Source organism: Chlorocebus sabaeus, chromosome 20 (assembly GCF_047675955.1).
Source record: "Chlorocebus sabaeus isolate Y175 chromosome 20, mChlSab1.0.hap1, whole genome shotgun sequence".
In the NCBI taxonomy this organism is placed as follows: domain Eukaryota; kingdom Metazoa; phylum Chordata; class Mammalia; order Primates; family Cercopithecidae; genus Chlorocebus; species Chlorocebus sabaeus.
Window position 1 is genome coordinate 58,738,484 of NC_132923.1, and position 21,193 is coordinate 58,759,676.

Sequence of the window (21,193 nt, forward strand, 5' to 3'; positions counted from 1 at the left end):
GAACAAAGAACAGCATGAGAAAAAGCACAATGGAATGAAACAGTTAAATATTGTTGAATGTAGAAGGGATTATTAAGAAGTGAGATTGGAACAGTGGGCATAGAAGAGGACTCAAGAGGCAGACAGGAATATGAGGCATTGTTTGGCTGGTAGTAATCGGTTTGTAAGTAATGGGGAGCCCTTGCAGGTTTTTGTTTGTTTAGATAGTCCTGCTCTGTTGCCCAGGCTGGAGTGTAGCGGCACAATCATAGCTCACAGCAGCCTCAAACTCCAGCTTGAGTGATCCTCCCACCTCAGCCTCTTGAATAACTGGGACTACAGGTGCATACCAGCACCTCTGGCTATTTTTGGCTTTTTTTTTTTTTTTTTTTTTAGAGACAGGGTATCACTACATTGCCCAGGCTGTTGTCAATCAAACTCCTGGCTTCAAGGATTCTCAATTCTCAGCCTCCAAAAGTGCTAAGATTAGACTGGTATGATCACAGCATTAAAAGACTAAAAGAGGATGAGAGGAGTCAGGGAAACCAAATTAAGGCTGCCTCTTTAGAATCTGCACTGTAATAACCCAACAGTGACAAGTGATAACTGTCAATACCTTCCAGGCAAAGACCACCAGGAATTCTCGCCTGCAGTTTATTCCTCCTTGCGAGGAGGGTGACAGCACTCTATGGGAGATTCTGGGGGTTTCAGAAAGAAACAGTAGAAAGGATGTGGGCTTGTGTTAGGTGATTTGGGAGAGGGTCCAAAGCATGGGTTTGTTCTGGATAGGGTGCTGTCAGGAAGTGGGTGCAATTCTATGACCAGGAATCTTAGTAAACCTATCTGTAAAGTAGGAGAAATTACCACAGTCAGAGCAATCTTATCTGCTGTTGACATTCTGTGCAATTGTTTATGTGCAACAGAACGCCAAGGCTTTCCTGCAAGTGCCAAGGCCGCTATCAGATGTCAGGGACTGCTTCTCACACTTTTTCTACTCAATTTTGATGGGCTTACTTCATATTCCTCAGATCTCAATAGTAATATTCATGCCCAATTCCCAATTATTTCATTTTTTGTAGATTTTTGTAACTTGTTTTTCCAGGGCAGGGGGTGCTATATGCAAGTCAGTAAAACCCTATTTTCCTCTATTAGTCCCAGTTTCCCATGTGTGAACCAGAAAGATAACAGTTCCACTTGCCAGTTATTCGCACTGCTGGGAAATGATAAAGTCTGCAGAACATTTCATGTCTTCTAGAAGTACCACATAAATACAGAATATTGACTTTCAAAAGAGCTCAGTGCTAGTGTCAGCAAGTTCAGAAAAGGAAGCAGTTTCTCGGAAGCCTCAGGAAGCAGCTCCTCATATGCTGTAACTCATTTAGGAAGTGACTTTGCTTGCAAACAGAGCCTCGAGCTTCATAATTTCTAAGACGGATATATTAATTAGCTTGACTGTAATAATTATTTCACTATATCAAAACATCATGTTGTATACCTTAAATATAGACATTTATTTTCAAAAAATTTTAAAGATACGAGTGATGTTCCTCACTACCCCCACCTAAAGGCTAGTCTCTTACCTCATAGCAGAACATAAAAAAAATTAACACCTACATAAGATATTAGTATTGTAACCAATACTAAAGCTTTATGCTAAAGACACTGGGTCTTAACTACTGAATTTGTGAGGATCCTTTTATTCAACAAATATTTTTTAAACTCCAACTATGTTTCAGGCACAGTCTAGGCCCTTGAGGGCCACATCAGTAAACAAAGACAAAAATCCTTGCCTTTATGGAGCTTCTATTGGGGCAGGGGGGCAGACCATAAACAAAATCAGTTAAATATACATAGGATAGTATGCTATGGAGAAAAATTAAGCAGAGAAGGGAATAGGGAGTGCTGTACCTAGAGGTGATCAGCGCTAGCCTCACCAAGAAGATGACATTTGAACAGACTTAAGGAAGGGCATTCTGTAGGAAGAGGTTCTGGCGGAGGCAAAAACCAAAGCAAAAGTCTTAAGGCTCCAGCATTCAAGGAGATGGAGCAGGCTGGCTGGAGCAGAAGAAGCAATGACTTTGAAGAGGTAACAGAGCCCGTAGCCCATCGTAGTATTTTGGTTTGTTCCAAGTGAGAGGGGAAGCCAACTTTTGAGGAGTTTTGCTATAAAGGAGAAATGAGGTGGTAATACAGGGGATGGCAACAGGTGTCAAAAGAAGGTTGGTCTGTTTATGAGAAATAATAGCATGCTTGTGAAGATAAAATCTCACCTTAAAAATCACAATTCCAGGCCAGGTGCACTGGCTCATGCCTTTAATCCTAGCACTTTGGGAGGCCAAGGCGGGCAGATCACCTGAGGTCAGGAGTTCAAGACCAGACTGGCCAACATGGTAAAACCCATCTCTACTAAAAATACAAAAATTAGCCAGGCGTGGTGGTGCGTAATCCCAGCTATTAGGTAGACTGAGGCAGGAGAATCACCTGAACCCACGAGGTGGAGGGTGCAGTCAGCCAAGATTGTGCCACTGCACTCTAGCCTGGGCGACAGAATGAGACTCCATCTCAAAAAACAAAAATCAGCAAAAAAATTATTTACATCATTATTGCTGAGGTAATCGCTTGCTGAGGAAATGGGCTACAAAAATGGAATCTCCTTGGTGTGCATTTCATTTTAATAAGTTACTTCTGTTTCAAAGTGAACCACTGAAATATTATGCATACTATGCTATGATGACCAATACTTTATCCTGCATATAATTAACTTTTTTTATCCAGATGGAAAACTTGCATTAATGTTGGTTACATGCATAAACATGGTAAAATACATATATACTGGAGTTATAAAATGTTATAAACTTGATGTAACACATGAAAACACCTCGTGTATATTATCTTGGAAACTGACCTTGCAAGTCAGTGCACTGAAAATGTTGAACATGGGCTACCAAACTATTGCTGAGACTCTGGAAAACTTGGGAAACAATATATCTTCATGGGAGGGGGAAAAAAAAAAAGATGGGCACAATGGCTCCATGTCTGTGCTATTCAAGAGACTGAGGTAGGAGGATCACTCGAGAGTAGGAGTTCAAACCACCCTGAGCAATGCAGAAAAACCACATCTCTAAAAAAAAGTTTTTTTAATTAGCCAGATGTGGTGGCACATGCCTGTAGTCCCAGCTACTTGGGACGTTGAAGCAGGAGGATTGCCTGAGCCTAGGAGTTGGAAGCTGCAGTGAGCTACAAACACACCACTGCACTCCAGTCCAGGCAACAGAATGAGACCCTATCTCGTTAAAAAAGAAAAGAAAAGAAAAGAAAAACAGAAAACAAAAAAAAGAATACACTGAGTTCAAATCCAGGCTCTGCCACTTGCTACGTGTAATTTTGAAAAAATTCTGAACCTCAAAGTCTGTTTCCTCTCTGTAAAGTGGGGATATTAATAATAATACTTATTTCTTAGGGATTAAGTAGATTGAATAAAATCATGTACCCTGAGCTCAGAATAATGTCATATATAATGATGAGGAGAAGTGTTAATGCAAAATACAGATACTCCTCTACTTACCAAGGTGTTATGTCCCAATAAATCCATTGTGAGTTAAAAATATCATAAGTTGAAAATGCATTTAATACCCCAATAAACCCATAAAGTGGAAAAATCTTAAGTCCAGGAAGTTACATCCCAATAAATCCATGGCAAAGTCAAAAATCTTAAGTCTAACTATCATAAACCCAGGACCATCTGTAACTAAAACTGAAGTCCCTGGTTACAGGAAAGACATTTAAAGCTGTCAGTTAAGTATACTAACAAGCTCACTAGCTTAGGAATCAGAAGATCCAAGTTTAAATTACAGCCCAGTTTTTTTCTTGCTAGGTATGTCACCTTGGCTAAGGGCCAATCACTTTGCACTTCAGCCCTTCATTTAACTGTTAAGTATTAATAATTTTAGTTACCATGAATTAAGCCCTGACCATAAACTATGCAATCTGGTACGTTTACATACAGACTCCACTCTTCACAATACTCTTCAAGACAAGTATTCTAATCTCTATTTTATAGATGGCTAAAACTGAGAGAAGTTAAACTCATTCAAGTCCACACAGCTCATAAATGGTAGAACCTGGGTCCATGTCCAAGTTATCGTGTTTAACCTGCCACCTGACTCCCCTAGAGATCAAAGGAAAGTGTCCTGTGAAACTGTTTTTTGAAAGAAAAAAAAAAAATCCTATATAAATGTAAAGTATTATTATTAGTAACCTGTATCAATACAAATAATTCACAGATGGGTTTGCGATTTGCCCCTTAGTACCTGGGAACTTCGAAAGAACAAAGGGTTACACTTTAAGCTCTTTCGTCTCCTCTTGGAATTTTGCCTTGACTTCGATTTCCCTTGAACAGACCTGATAAACACTCAAAGACAGCTCTCTGCAACAAAATTATATGCTTTTCCTAGAAATGTGGACAAAATATTTTGTTGAGCTAACTTCTCACACCTACCTTTGCAGTTCACTTGGGTTAGCACAAATAAAGTGGTCACATAAACGTTCGCATAAACTAGTGCTTTCCATCATGCCTGTGTCAAACTTAGTTCCAGGCCCGCATGCAATCTAATTAAAGCAAATTTCAGTCCCGTTTTAAGGATATGATGTAAAAGAGCTAAGAGCTGATTTTCCTCATGAAAATTTTGTTAACTAGTCCCATGTGATTAAGTATGAATCTCTAGGTTATCCACTCTTGGAATAACAGCCCAGCTTTTTAAACTTCTTGCAAATACCACCAAAGGGTTTCTGGTGTTGATGTTAGAAATGACAGATTGGGGGAAAGTGGGCCTCCGTTTCATATTACTTGGAAGGCTCTTCAATTTTTCCCCCCATTTAATCTGGGTATCACCTGGAAGGCACTTCAATTTTTTTTTCCCCGTTAATCTGGGGAGATGACCTGCGTGACTCTCACGCCTGCGGAGGAAACAGGAGAGTAACGTCCGGATGAAGTGGAGGGTATTAACCTGCCCCGCCAGATCTCTAGTCTGGGAAGGTGCTCACACCTTGAACGGCCGGCGGAATCCGGGACTTCTGGAGCAAACACATTTGCAAGCGGAAGAAAGGTTGTCTCCCCCAACCTGCTTCCCAAAGGCCAGATCTCGGAGCAAGGGGGAATGTGACGTCCTCCGGTCGTGCCAACTTACCTTTTCCCTTCCCGGGAAGGCCCACTCACTTCCCCCTGGGACGCCCCCGGCGGACTCAACACGGCATCGGATTTCGCGCTCCGGGAAGCGCCGCTCAACCCTCCTAGGCCCACCAAAGTCCGCGCGGCGCGGCGGAGAGGCGGGAGAGCCTGAGCACCTGACGCCTTACCTCCGACGGCGAAATCTCAAACGCGCCCGCGATCTGGGCGTAGAGCTCCTGGATGCTGGAGAAGCCCTCCACTCGGCCCGTGGCGCTCCCGTGCGCCAGCTGCGCGTGGAAGACCAGCCTGCGTGCGGGAGCCCGGGACGCTGAGGGGCTCCCGCCGCCCGCGCCCGTCGGCTCGCCCTTCACCAGCCCGGCGGTCTCCTTGGACTTAGCCTTCTTCTTCCCCCGTAGCCTCAGGGGCATCTTGCAGGGCCGAGGGCGCGAGCCCACCTGCGCTGCCGGCCGCCGCCTCCTCCCCGCCGGCGCCTCGGACTTTGCGCCCCGGGCCGCGCGCAGGTAAAAGCAGCCTCTGGGCCAATGGCAGCCCCGCTTCCGCCTGGCTGCGTCGGGTCGGGGCCCCGACCTCCACCCCTGGACCGGAGCAGCCGCCCGCCCGTCCGCCCGCCCAGCCTCCTCCGGGATGGATCTGGAGAGAAAGTAAGTTACGCGTAGTCCCTCATCCGATCACCAGGTTTATCCCCACTCCTTGTAAAAAATGGTTCGATTTCCGTGAAGGCCTGAGGATGCCGACGCTACGGAACAGTACGCTTTAGAAGGCAAACACGCTGGCCCTTATGTGCTTTTCATAAATCTGTAGTAGGCACCCACGCACGATCTGGCCACAGGCCTTCGAGTCCGTACGTCTGGGCTTTTGGGATAGAGATTTAAGTAGAAGTCAACCTTCGTCTGCATTTTCTGCGTCTTACACGCCGCAGGGCAGAATTGGAAGAGAAAGTCACATAACCTTGAGCTTGGTGCTACGTTGAATTCATAAACACCCTCAACCGGGTCCTCGGCACCTCTGAGTTTTCCTTTTGCCTATTTCCTGGGCCGCTTCCTCTCCCAACATTCAGCACGCCTCCAAAGTCATTTGCCCCAGTTCTGCCCTTCTTAGTCTCTACAGAGGACCTTACCTCATATAGTACAAAGAAAATTGAGGCCATTCGGTGTGAAGTATGAGTTCCCTCAATTCCCCACCTCGCGTTTATTGCATTGTTTTCAAGTCCAGTCCCCTCCAACTACGTTTTTTACAACAAAGCAGAACAGTCTTGAATTATTAGCTACGAAATTTCCTCACTACTTCTCTGCTCTTAGACGCACTGTGATCAGACTTTGCCCCCACACTCTACTGAAATTTCACTTACTATGCAATTTCAGTGGAGTGAAATCACTAGCATATCTTAATTACCAAACACAAGTAATTCTTTTAGGTCTTTATCTTACTTGATCTGCGTTGCCCGTTTCATTCTTCTTAAATTTTGTCCTCTTTTAGCTTACTTACCTCTCCTCTCCCCATCCCCCACTCTGCTTCTTGCTAACTGCTACTCTCCAGGAATTGTATTCACCAACAGTTGACAGTTTTTCCTCGACTGACTTCCCTTCTTTCTTAGCTTTGCATGTTCTTCCTGTATGGCCACATCAACATTCTCAGTTTCACAGACGTTGCTGTCTACCAAATATCTCCACCTCCAGCTTAGTCTACCAGAAAGGGAATGTACTGTAGGAAACTCAAATTGAGACTAAACAAAACTGACCTCATCATTTCTCCTGAATGTATCTTTTCTTTTCTTTTTTTTTTCTGATTTCAGTTAATAGGATCACCAAGCACTCCCAGACCAGACATTGTGGAGTCGTTGTATCAGGATTTTTCCTTTTCCCTCACCTCTCACATCAATTCAGTCCTGAAAATCCGTGTTTCTCCACTTAAGGTTAGCAGATGTACTGGGGGAGGAGAGTCTTAAGAATTCCTTAGGAGGCCAGCGCTGTGGCTCATGCCTGTAATCCCAGCACTTTGGGAGGTGGAGGCTGGCGGATCACCTGAGGTCATGAGTTCCAGATTAGCCTGGCCGACATGGTGAAACCCCGTCTCTACTAAAAATACAAAAATTACCCGGGCGTAGTGGCGCACACCTGTAGTCCCAGCTACTCTGGAGGCTGAGGCAAGAGAATCGCTTGAACCCAGGAGGCGGAGGTTGCAGTGAGCCGAGATTGTGCCACTGAACTCCAGTCTAGGCAACACAGCAAGACTCAAAAAAAAAAAAAAAAAGCTTTAGGATAACTTTACCATTAACATTTTTATGTTTCTGTGACTTAGAAAAGTAATACAGGGACACCTGCACTGAGCCAGTGCCGCTGCTGGTGCTTCCCAGGAGAGCCAGGGCAACTTTCGACTTGGCCCTTATCCAGCTTCAAGTTTCTTCATCAAATCAGATAACAACACGCGAGCTTGTAGCCTTGTCCGGGAGACAGCAACAAAAGGAGCCAAAGTAGTTTCTTTGCTGGGATGCTTTAATTCTCCATATGGCACAAAATATTTTCCTGAATATGCAGCGAAAATTCCTGGTAAATCCACACAGAAGCTTTCTGAAGTAGCAAAGGAATACAGCCTCACTAGAGGTTCCATCCTTGAAGAGGATGCTGGGAAATCATATAACACCTGTGCTGTGTTTGCACCTCATGGAACTTTACTAATAAAGCACAGAAAGGTCCATCTGCTTGACACTGGTGTTCCTGGAAAAATGACATTTCAAGAATCCAGAATGTTGAGTCCCGGCAATAGTTTCTCCCCATTTGATACTCCGAACTGCAGAATGGGTTGGGGCATCTGTTATGACATTGGTTTGCAGAGCTTGCACAAGCACAGGCTGCCAGCTGTTGGTTTATCCAGGGACTTTCATTTCAACCACTGGACCAGCCCACTGGGAATTGCCTCAGGCTCTTGATAATCAGGTGTTGTGGCCACAGTCTCCTGCCCCAGATGACAAAGCCTCCTATGTTGCCTGGGGAGGGCTCTCAAGGAAGAAACAATCATGTATTCAGACACAGACCTTAAGAAGTTGGCTGAAATCCGTCAGCAGATCCCTATTTTTAAACAGAAGCAATCAGACCTCTGTGCTGTGGAGACAAAAAAGCTCTGAAGTTTATGTTTCCAACGTGTCACAAAACAAGAAGATATGATTCTGCAACATAATCAACTCCCTATTCTTTAATGAAGATCCTTTTTTAAAATTTCAGCCTTTTCTTTCCCAAGGAGCTCTCTATTGAGATGATAATCCTCAGCAAGCTGATATTTTCCACACCACATTAAATAGTTAAAAAGGAGCCTGGAGCGCAAGAGCTGGCTCTGAAGTTCCTTCCATATTTACGTTGCCTCAGAGCACTTTGTGAAAGTAACAGATCTTGGTATCCTGGTGATTGAGTCACCTAATACAAATATATTTGTGTCATGAACCTCTTATCCCACTTGCTGGAGTTGGAATCCATTATCTGGAAAACTTGATCTGGTACCATTCTTTTCCTAGCAGTACCTTGAAGTTCCATTTTTGGTCCTCAAGTAGGACGTAAGGTGATAGATCTTTGGTGTTTGCTAGAGGAGGTGGCAGCCCCTCCCTTCCTAACAGCCTTTGGGCTCTTCACATTTAAGAAGAAGTTCATCATTCAACCCCAGACCCTCCTGGTCTTTGGGGAAAGACTAGGTCAACAATGACCCCCATGGGAGAATGGCAGTGGTGGCATTTGGTAAAGGCAACTTAGTATGAATCTCTGCAAAAGATTTCATAGGGTTGAGTGTCTGCAAGTCCAAAGTCCCTTTTTTTTTTTTTTTTTTTTTTTTTTGCTTTTTCCCCTAGTAAGACTTTCTAGCTCCATAGATAAAGAATCACTGTACCAAGTGATTCTTAGACTTTTTGGTCTCAGAATTCTTTTACACAGTTAAAAATTAAGGACTGAAGCCTGGCGTGGTGGCTTACGCCTATAATCCTAGCACTTTGAGAAGCGGAGGTAGGCCAGGACCTGGTCAACAAAGCGAAACCCTGTCTCTACTAAAAATACAAAAATTAGCCTTGCGTGGTGGCACACGCCTATAGTCCCAGCTACCCTGGAGGCTGAGGCATGAGAATCGCTTGAACACGGGAGGCGGAGGTTGCAGTGAGCCAAGATCTCACCACTGCACTCCAACCTAGGCAATGGAGTGAGACTGTCTCAAAAAAATAAAAATAAATTAAAAATTTTAAAAATAAATTAGGGACTGAAGCCCGGCACGGTGGCTCACGCCTATAATCCCAGCACTTCGGGAGGCCGAGGTGGGAGGATAGCTTGAGTCCAGAAGTTCAAGACCAGCCTGGGCAAAGTGGTGAACTCTGTCTCTACAAAAAAAAGAAAAAAAATCAGCTATGTGTGGTGTTGCATGCCTGTGATCCCAGCTATTCAGGAGGCTGAGGTGGGAGGATCGCCTGAGCTTGGGAGGCAGAGGTTGTAGTGAGCTGAGATCATGCCACTGCACTCCAGCCTGGGTGACAGAGTGAGACACACACACACACACAAAATGAAGGACTATGTCAGGCACAGTAGCAGGCATCCGTAGTCCTAGTTATCCGAGAGACCGAGGCCAGAGGAACCCTTGAGTCCAGAACCTTGAGTTCAACCTGAGACCCCATGTCAAAAATATATATGTATTACAGGACTGCCATGAGTCTTTATTTATGTATGTAAACAGCTAGTGGTGGGCTGTTAATTGTTTAACCAGCTATTCATGAAAAACCCCAATTTTGCTAATTTTCACTGTGTAGATACTTCACCATGGCTGAGTTCAAGCTAACTACATGACACCTCTAAACAGAGTTGGGAATATATGTACACAATCAGCTCTCAGGAGCTGGTGTAATAAAGACATTGTGTCATTTAACCATTGGAAAACAGCACTGGGTACTCAGAACAAGAGGGGAAAAGACAAATGACTTTAAATATTTTAAATTTGTAATTGACACATAATTGTATGGACTTTTCTTTTTCTGTTGAGTTTTTATAGAGATAGGATTTCCCTATGTTGCCCAGACTGGTCTCAAACTCCTGAGTTCAAGCAGTCTTCCCATTTCAGCCTCCCATAGTACTGGGATTACAGATGTGAGCCACTGCACCTGGCCTGTACTGACTTTTTTTTTTTAAATTAGGTGTACAATTTGGTAAAGTCTGACACATATATATATATATATATATATGGAGAGAGCAAGTGATAAACCACTTCGATGAAGATAATGTACATATTTTACCACATCCTCCCAAAAAAGTAATGTAATATGTTCTGGTTCATCTGAATAACTCTTTGAAAATAGGATACTACCACAGAGTTTTAGGGCTCAAATTTGCATTCATGGTTATGATTGCTATAGCACTAAATAGTATTACTTTGTCTTGGGCTAATGAGACGAGTAGAGAAAACCTATAATACTAAGCAAATGATGCATTCCTATCAAGTGAAAGCCCAATGACTTCACAATGCATTGTATGAATAAAAAGCTCACAGAAATTTGACTAAAGAAAAGTAGGAAGAGAAGTGAATCATCATAAGGTACATGGCAGGTACATTATCAACATCTGGGAGCATATGACAGGACACCAGAAGGTGTGAAACTAAGAAAAACTTCAAAGAGAAGAGTATCTTTCAGCCATGTCAAAATATCAAATGAAGAGGCCAGTGTATTGACAGGGTGGAAAGGTGGGATTCTGTAATCTTTTGTGTCCTTTCAATTTCTGAATTCTATTTTTTTTTACTTAGAAAGTGAAAGTTCCCCTCAAGGGCTGTGTCGAGTTCACCTTTGCTGTGAAATCTCACTTAAGGAACCAGGTATATTGGGCATGCTCACACAGGAAACAAATGGTATATTCAAGTTAAGGTATTTGGTGATGGTTTAATAAAGAGACTGGGCAGGTGGTGGTCAGAGAGTAAGCATAATATTAGTACCCCAGGGCTGTTTCTTTTTTTTTTTTTTTTTTTTTTTTTGAGACAGTTTCACTCTTGTTGCCCAGGCTGGAGTGCAGTGGCGTAATCTCAGCTCACTGCAACCTCTATCTCCCAGGTTCAAGCGATTCTCCTGCCTCAGCCTCCCAAGTAGCTGGGATTATAGGCATGTGCCACCACGCCTGGCTTACTCTTATATTTTAAGTAGAGACAGGGTTTCACCATGTTGGTCAGACTGGTCTTGAGCTCCTGACCTCGTGATCAACCCTCCTTGCACTCCCAAAGTGCTGGGATTACAGGCATGAGCCACCACGCCAGGTCCCCAGGACTGTTTTTATCCCCAAATCCAAAGAGATGAGGAATTAAAAAGTTCTGTAGAGAGAATTCATTTTAAGAGGAGCTATGACATTTGCTTGAAGGAAACATTGCCAAGGCAATCTAGAAGGAAAGCACTTGGGGAAATTAATACCTTGACCCAATATTGCCCTGAAAGCTGGGCAGAAGTTCTGCTCTGGCATTCCTTTAGCTGCATACCACGCAAGGCAGGGAACCCACAGGGGTAAGGGGGAATGGCCACCCAGCATTCATGCCCTCCTTTCTAGACCATGTTCTACACACCCTGGATCCCTGATTTTCCTGTGCAAGTGGCCCCCAACCTGCCTCCAGAATGTGCATAGACTTCACCAGGGTCCAGGCAGCCAGTATCCCTGTGTCTGAGAGATGGCTGAGGAGCAGCTTTTGGCCAGGGTAAAGTGGGGATTAGAGAGGAACAGAACAGAGCTGGATAGAAAAAGAATGGGATAGGCTTCAGGCAGAGACCTGTTTCTCCCATGTCGCTATATTCCAGTGTGGAACTATTGAATTGGAGAACTCTGAATTTGAACTTATCCATTCAGATCACTATGAAGCTATATTGGCCAAAATAGAAGTATAAAACATGTATTATTTGACAGTTGATTACCAAGCAGTTTTAAATAGTTAGGCATACGGTATCTGGGTCTCTATTTGTACTCTTGTCCCAGGTTCCACAAATGTGCCTACCGACCTCATTCCAGTCCCACCTTCACATTATCTACCTAGACTCAACATTGAATTAAACCCAAGGCCAGAGGGAATGGAGTCTCGCTGATATGGCCCAGGCTGCAGATGCCTCTAGGAGAGAGGAGAGGGTTGGAGGTTGGATCTAGAGATGTGAACAGAAACGGCTGGCATACCAGCCCACCTAGTCACTCATTTTTCTGTGTTCCTAATACACATCTATTGTACAAAAAACAGTTATTTACAACAAAGTTTTGTTTGTATATATGCTGACTTTTTTCACATATGGTAAATTATGAAATACAGCGAGATAAGTCCTTGATGATAGAAACCATATTTCATATTCCTCTTTGGTATGCTGTCCAGATTCTCCCATAGTATTATATGTATAACAGATATCAGTAAATATAATTGGATAACATTGATTAACCTTTGTTACTACTTAAGATAAATAAATTAAAAACAATTAAAAGTGTTAGGTCTTCATTTTACATCTAGGCTTAGAATTCAACCCATGTTATCAATCTACAATATTTCCACCCCGTATTTGGTGTTCCTAACAACCTTAAAGTATCAACTATAAAATCAAGCATGAGTCATTAAAAATTCTATGATTAATGTCTGCCAAAAGCAATATTATTTATAAGACATTGTCTTGTTTATAAGCAATTGTCTTATTTATAAGAAGCTATAAATGAATCATAAGATAAATTTACTAACTTGTTTTTCCCAGCAAATGTAGCCTTTAATTACAACATGTAACATTAGGAGTTCTGAAGGAACACACACTGATCACCTCCCTCTATGCCCCACTCTCCATTATGTATGTATCCAGTAAGCAAATACTTGGGAGAAAATAAACACGGGATTTGTTAAACCATATGCAGTTTTCCCAGGGACTAAAGATAGAATGTTTTATAGTTGCATGGCAACAATGAACAACTGAAGGTGGCAAATGGGGGAGGAAATAACTCTTAGCTGAAATTCAAGTAAATTTTATTATGAGTAATTGGAAATACAGAAATGGAAAATGGAAAGAGGAAAAGGAGGTGGGGTGATAAAGGGGGAAGAATATATTTAATAATAAGAATACGTAGTTGCTCCTTGAGCACCTACTGTGTGTCTGGCTTAGTCCTCAATATTTTACATGCATGATCTCATCTGTGTATACTTAGAGGAAACCCTCTGGCATGGACTCCAGATTACTCCACATCTCCAAGGTTATGGTGAATAAACATTGAAGAGACAAGAACAAATGTGAGCAGTAAGCTAATTTAACACTAGTTCTACAATAACATAAATATGGAAAAACTGCATGAGATTTAAAGCACAGTCACATTCAAAGGTCACGCATTTTAATCATTTAAGCACTGTATGCAAAACTAAAACATAATAACAGTAATTGGTTGACATACAAGCGTTTGATGACTCAGAGTTGAACAAATAATTTCTTTTATACAGACCCAAAATACTGGATAGAATTAAACTTTTTTTTTTTCTATGAGACAGAGTCTTACTCTGTCACCCAGAGTGCAGTGGCGCGATATTGGCTCACTGCAACCTCTGCCGCCCAGGTTCAACTGATTCTCCTGCCTCAGCCTCCCAAGTAGCTGGGATAACAGGCGCCTGCCACCGCGCCCGGCTAATTTTTTTATTTTTAGTAGAGACGGGGTGTCACCATCTTGGCCAGGCTGGTCTTGAACCCCTGACCTCTTGATTCACCTGCCTAGGCCTCCCAAAGTGCTGGGAATACAGGTGTGAGCCACCGCACCCAGCCCAAGTATTTTCAATGAAAAGAGTAACTTAAAGCTATTGAAGATAATCATTACAGTAATTTGAAGGCCAAGATATAGCAATGACAAAAAAAAATACAGTGTCTTTAAGAAAAAAATTTTCATATAAGAGTAGAAATTAATTATATTATAGACCAAAAACATGAAACCTGGAGTCAATCTTCCTTCCATTTGCTGAGGTAGGGGGGAGGTAAAAGACTGTCAACACCTGAAAGTCATTAGCTGGTAAGGAGATAATTTTCTCCAATTGTTCCATTTTTAACTTGAAATAAATGCAAATTATAGGTTCCCAAACACCGCCAAATATTTTTCATTTGTTCCTCAGTTATACTGGAAAAAGTATGCTAGTAAATGTTATCCAAAAATATTTTGCCACATTTGGTAATTAATTTTAGAACACAACTTACCCAGTACATTTTTTTTAATTAAGAATTTGACCTGAAAACCATCATTAAAATATAACTCTAATAGTTCAATATAACATAATTAAGGTGTTGTTGTAATTTTAGCAGAAGCAGGTCTGAAGTTTATATCTGCCAACCAAAAATGCAGAGAATGTTGATTTATATGGACTAGAGATAACATGAAAATCCAAGTAAAAATTTTTGGTGGGTATTCTGCATTCTACTTTTCCTTCAAAATTCAAGTAAACAAATTGAAATGATGAGATGTGTCACTTTTCTATAGTTTCCACAACTATTATAATTGAAGGAAGCTGTTCATTATACCAATTAAGAGCATGAGTTTTAGATTGAACCAAGAGACCTGGTTCAAGTCATTGTGCTGTTTGTACAATGGTAATTGATTACAATCTTGGGCAAATCTTTTCATCTCCCTTGGTTAATTTTTCATACTTAAAGATATTTAGTTCTTATAGCTAAAATAAATATTACATAAAACATATTGTAAATATACTTGTATATCAGGTGGCATAGTACCTACCACATAATACATGTTTTAAAATATTAGTTATAATTGCACAATAGACATTCATAATGAAAATGAATGACATACTCTAAGATCTTGTAGTATCTTCTTTTTTTATTTGAGGCAGGGTCTTGCTTTATGTCATCCAGGCTGGAGTACAGTAGCACAGACATGGCTCACTGCAGCCATGAGCTTCTGGGCTCAAGTGATCCTCCCGCCCCAGCCTCCTGAGTACCTAGGACCACAGGTATGTGCCACCATGCCAGGCCAATTTTTTATATTTAATTTTGTGTAGAGATGGGGGTCTTACTCTATTGCCCAGGCTGGATGTACTATCTTCTGAATCAAGTACATGCTCTGCTTTTTATCATAATTTTCATATGGCATATTTCATTGTACTCTTAAGCATTGAAAGTAGGTTATCAGAACATGGCATATATTTAAGTTGTTCAAAAATAATGAATGACAATATTCTAATTCAAGCATTTTGGACTAAGAAAAGTTTATTTAAATCGTGAATATAAGTTATAAGAGAAACGTTAAAAACACTTGCAATCATTTTGAAGTATAGTCAGAAATTTCAATAATTGGCATGCTAATCACATTTTTAATCTGTTTATTAAATCGAGTCCTGAAGTACATGTACTTGACAAATGAATATTTCAAGTTATCAACTAAACTATCACTCTGTGATAAACTGTATTTCATATTTAATTCAGAATAGTCTAGTTTTCTAAAATTATTTCAATTCATTGTGTTTCAAAAACATTTTATATAATCTGCCTCCTTGGACGTCTTTCTTAAATAAAAATATCAGTAAATTAATTTCGCAAGATGTCTACTATTTCAATTATTCAGCATAAATTAGACAAACATTTGCTAAGAAATTGTTTTCTATAAGCACTGACCTAAATCTTGGGGAAGAAAAGTCCATTTTCAAGGAAGCTCAATCTAATGAAGAAGATTAACATCATTATTAATTATGCAAGGCAGATTGTAATAAGCTCTACAAGGAGATGAGCAGAATAAGAAAATGACTAGTTCTCAAAAACATCAGACATGTCTCACATATGAGCTGGACCTTGATTTTGACAAATAGAAGATGGGAGTAGAATGGGAACCACATGAAGAGAAAAATTGTTGGGCATTCTTTCTTGCAGAGGCGAAACATAAGTAGATGGTTTATGTATGGCTTATCTTACAAACAAGCTTATAGTTGGAGTTTCAATATGTAAAACGGAAAAGGTAAGTTGATATCAGATTACAAACAGTCATAAATACTAGGAATAAGTTTGAATTTTATTTTTAGCCATTGACAATAACCAATTATGTGGTTACTGCAGAACACCAGACCAGCATTGAGTAAACCCAGTTCAAGCTCTACTACCCATTAGTTTGTGGCAAGTTGTTTACCAGCATTAGGCAACATTTTCCTCACTTGTTTAAAAAAATATATTACCAACAGCTACGTGTTTGACTGAATGACATGATTCTTTTATATACAAGAGTAATATAATTCTGTGATTCAATATAAAACTATAGAACCATAACTTTTTATCATTCAGGGTCATTTAGAAGGTGAAAATTGATTCTTCTTTCTTAAATAGAATTTTTAATAGAAAAACCTAGAATTTTTCTATCCTGTGGTTGTTAAAATATGATTTAGTTTTGCTGATACCTGGTTCTAAGTTTGTTACAAACATTTTCTTTCTAAGGATTAAATCACATTTATGTTCCCCCAAAGAAAGTTTATCCCATTCTCTGCCAAGATTTCAGATGCTTTGAAAAAATCCAGAGAGACATCAGACATCCAGAGAGTACCTGGCATTTAATAAGTGCTAAATACTCATTGAAATGAGGTTTTTTCCCTATTTCTCAGTTATATTGCTAACTTTAACACAAGCCCTTTACTTTCTTAACACAATCATTTTGATTGTCTTCCAACTAGCCTTATTTCTCCTGTGCTGTATCTTTCCTACCCATCTGCCATACGTCTACCTGTGAGTGATCTTGGTTAACTTAAATCTGATTGTGTTAGTCTCCTGTTTAAAACTACTTGTTTTCTGTAGTGCTCAAAGTGTAGTTCCCAAATCAGCACTATCAGCATCACCCAGGAACTTTTGTAAATAACAAAATTTCTGATCCCACCCCAAACCCACAATCCATGTTTTACCAAGTCTCCCAGCACGCTGATGCACACTACAGTTTGGGAACTACTGGCTTATAGGATAAAATATAAATACCTAGGATAGCATACATTCAGCACTGGTTCCCCACCTATTTCTCTACCTCTCTCCCAAATGAAATGATATACTTTAGCTTTGTTACAGTCCTAAAAGTTCCTAAACACCACTGTGCCCTTTGCTCATGGAACTCCTAGAAAGCACTTTCCCAACATGGCAGCCTGAGAGTTCCCTGCTCATCTTTCAAAATTCACTCAAGTATCTGAAGTGTTGTGGCAGATATAGGTATACAGAGTTTCTGACAAATCCCAATAGGAGAATCTGGGTGCAGAGTCCTAGGATTTTGGAGTAAGACATGTCCTCTGCTGCCAACAGGCTTTTTCCCATTGAAAAGCAGCTCCTGACTTGCCGGTGAGTTCTGGGAGGGACTGACAACTTCATGATAGACTACCAAGTGATTACGTGACTGGAGCTACTCCTCAACCAAATCTTCAAGTTGAAGCATGCATTCCATTATTTAATATGAGTGATATATGCAAGACTGGACCTACATAATGACTAGTTAATAAAAGAAGAAAAAGTACAGGCCTGCTCTGCATATTGCGCTGGCACAGCCAGAAGTAGACAGCTACTACACTCATGGGTGGCCCTGAAAGACATGGTAACAGGAAATTCCCCCTAGGCTATAGAACTTATGGCAGTTCACTTGTCCACAGCGAATGAAAAAAAAAAAAAAAATGGTCTGATATCTATTTACCTTGGCCCTTGATCCTCTAGCTGATAAGGTGAATTGAGGAAGGGGCTGCAACAAGGACCCTAGCCGAATCAGTGAGTTGAAGGGCGTGGAAGATGAGCCCAAAGGCACAGAATCCCAGGCACTACGTAAATACTACTGATCATTCTGGTTTGCAGCTTATACATTAGGCAACTCTTGTGTCAGAGTTTTTACTTTAAATCCTTAATGAGAAGCCTCCTTGGGAGAGGAATACACCAGTCCAACGGTTTTGGAAAGGAAAGAGGAGGAGGAATGAATATCCAAGGACCACAAGTCAGTCTACATTTGTTTCCATCAACACTTCCTGCCACCAAGGCTTTTGCACTGCCCTGATAATACTCTGCAGTCTCAGCATGCACACCCTGAGCTTTTGTCTCCAATTTTGGCAGTGAAGTTGCAGGCAATATCTGTTACAAGGTAATTCTGGAAAAAGTCAAGAGCAGACTTAAAAAGCTTTCCTCTGACTAACCAGCCTACCCTAACACTCAAACTGGTTCAAAACAGCCTTAAATCTCCACAGGGATTCCTAGCTTCCATCTAGCTCTATAGTTTCTACAGGGCTGATTATGCGACAGGGAGCTTGCCACTCCCTCTGCTTTCCTATCTTGGCCGGGAACCAGAAAGCCTCAAATTCTCATGAAACACACTTAACATACAGTTTGTTCTTAAATTTTTAATTAATATTGAATGAATAAATTCTGGCAACTGAATTCTGGAACCAAAATTCTAAAAGTCCACTTTCAAATGAAGAGATGCTATGACTAATAGTAGCTAATATTTATTATTGAGCCAAGCACTATTATAGGTGCTTATTTCTTTAAAAGAGGTAATACATGTAATAAATGAAACAACTATGACTTCCTTCTGTGTTCTGCAAGAAATAAGAAAAAGAAACATACTTCTTTATAATAACTATATACAGTTGAAGTGCTTAATATGTATAATGATTTACCTAATAGGTCTAATATCTTCCAAATATATTCAGTCAACTAATACTCTGATATTTTTCATTTAAAAAGAAGCTTTTAGTGTTTCTGAAAATACATTTTCATGGCTGGGTGTGGTGGCTCATGCCTATAATCGGAGAACTTTGGTAGGCCCAAGGCAGGAGGATTGCTTGAGGCCAGGAGTTTGGGAGCAGCCTGTGCAATATAGTGAGACCCTGTCCATATATATATATATATATATATATATATATATATATATTTTTTTTTTTTTTTTTTTTTTTTTTTTTTTTGGAGATGGAGTTTTGCTCTTATTGCCCGCGCTGGAGTGCAATGGCGCGATCTCGGCTCACCACAACCTCCACCTCCCGGCTTCAAGCGATTCTCCTGCCTCAGCCTCCCGAGTAGCCGGTATTACAGGCATGTGCCTCCACGCCTGGCTAATTTTGTATTTTTAGTAGAGACAGAGTTTCTCCATGTTGATCAGGCTGGTCTCGAACTCCCAACCTCAGGTGATGTGCCTGCCACAACCTCCCAAAGTGTTGGGATTACAGGTGTGAGTCACTATGCCTGGCCCCTAAAAATATATTTTTTAAAAAAGAAAAGAAAATATATTTTGATGACTTTGAAAAATATACATGTATGCACATACACCACTTAATGCAAATTAATTTTCTAATTTCTAACTTACTTATAAAAACAATTATTAGACAGTTCTTGGCTGTTGCCTCAGAGATGTATTTAAGTGGCCCATTTATTTCTATCCCAGAAGCACACTGTGGACTGACATAGCAATAATAAAGAGGATACTTACCTAAAGGTCTGTGGATTCTAACAGGCTACACATAAATACTATATGCAGTCTCCTAAAACATTAAGATTATACTGAATGCTTACAAATGAAAACCATTGAACATAACAACTTGGGAAACACTTTCCACTGTATTATATTTGTAGTCACTGATGATAACCATAAAAATAAGAAACAATATGAAAATAAAATTTAGTCAGATACTTTTTTTTTTTTTTTTTTTTTTGAGAGACAGAGTCTTGCTCTGTCGCTCAGGCTGGAGTGCAGAGGCACGATCTCAGCTCACTGCAACCTCCGCCTCCCAGGTTCAAGCAATTCTCTTGCCCCAGCTTCCCAAGTAGCTGGGACTACAGGCATGCACCACCCCGCCCAGCTAATTTTTGTATTTTCTTAGTAGAGACGGGGTTTCACTATACGTTGGCCAGGCTGGTCTCGAACTCCTGACCTCAGGTGATCTGCCCGCCTCAGTCTCCCAAAGGGCTGGGATTATAGGTGTGAGCCACCGCACCCAGCCTAGTCAGATACTTTTAATGGTATTTTGTTTTCTCATATATAATCCTTAGAGGTATAGTTGTTATACTGGCAAACTGAGTAGAAATTTTTTAAAGTAAATTTTAAGTTTATTTTAAAATTTAAAGTAAATTTTTTCTCTTTTTTTTTTTTTTTTTTTCTTTTGAGACAGAGTCTCGCTCTGTCACCCAGGCTGGAGTGCAGTGGTGTGGTTATGGCTGGCTGCAACCTTAACCTCCAGGGCTCAAGTAATCCTCCCACCTCAGCCTCCCAGTAGCTGGGACCACAGGTGTGCACCACCATGCCCAACCAATTTTTGTGTTTTGAAGAGATAGGGTTTCATCAAATTGCCCAGGCTGGTCTTGAACTCCTGGGCTCAAGAAATCCTCCTACCTCAGCCTCCCAAAGTGCTGGGATTACAGGCATGAACCACCACACCCAGCCCCAGTATATTTTTAAAAATTTTTAAATGTGATTTATTTGGAAGTTCTCTTTTCTGTAATCAGGGTAAAGCAACCCATCAGAAATGAACTCACTCAAATCTATTTTGAGCTAAAATCTAAAGAAATCTAATGAGAAGCTTAAGAAATTTGTTTCTTACTAAAACACCCATCTCTTTATATATGACCTTCATAAAATCTTTGGTTTATAAATTTATTTTTTCTAATGTTACTAGCATAGGTTTGCTAAAATACTACATAGACAGAATTTGAAGGAAATCTGAATGTTATTGTCACTATTGACACGAGAATTTAATAGGGCAAATTCAATACAAATTTACTTTTCCTATCTATAATTATTTTAAGTTGAAGGGGGAAATAAACTCATCTATAAATTAATCAAAATAATGGTCGTTTATTAGAATTTGTCTTATGACCAAAAAATAGCTATATCTATTGCTGTTCCAACAATCAAATAATGAGTAAAAATTTTCCAGTCAGTAGTTTTTAAATGAATTTAAACAAGTTGACATTTAAGTTTTAAAATTTAACAATTACTACATTTATATCCTTATGAGAATTCTAGGAGTGTTTTTCAAACTGTGAGCTGTTTCACAAATGTAGATCATGAAATAAATGCAGTGGGATGCAATTAGAAAAAAATT

General features: G+C 40.5%; 1 protein-coding gene and 1 pseudogene across 1 annotated transcript in view; one reads left to right on the forward strand and one right to left on the reverse strand.

Moving 5' to 3' along the window:
* GIPC2 (GIPC PDZ domain containing family member 2) overlaps positions 1-5,733 on the reverse strand; it is a 98,930-nt gene extending 93,197 nt beyond the window's left edge. Inside the window, exon 1 of the mRNA XM_007978203.3 lies at positions 5,335-5,733. Coding sequence (XP_007976394.2) covers positions 5,335-5,574 — 240 coding nt within the window. The 5' untranslated portion in view covers positions 5,575-5,733. The remainder of the gene's footprint in view (positions 1-5,334) is intronic.
* LOC103225907 (omega-amidase NIT2 pseudogene) lies at positions 5,689-8,288 on the forward strand (annotated as a pseudogene).
* Positions 8,289-21,193: the final 12,905 nt, after the last annotated feature.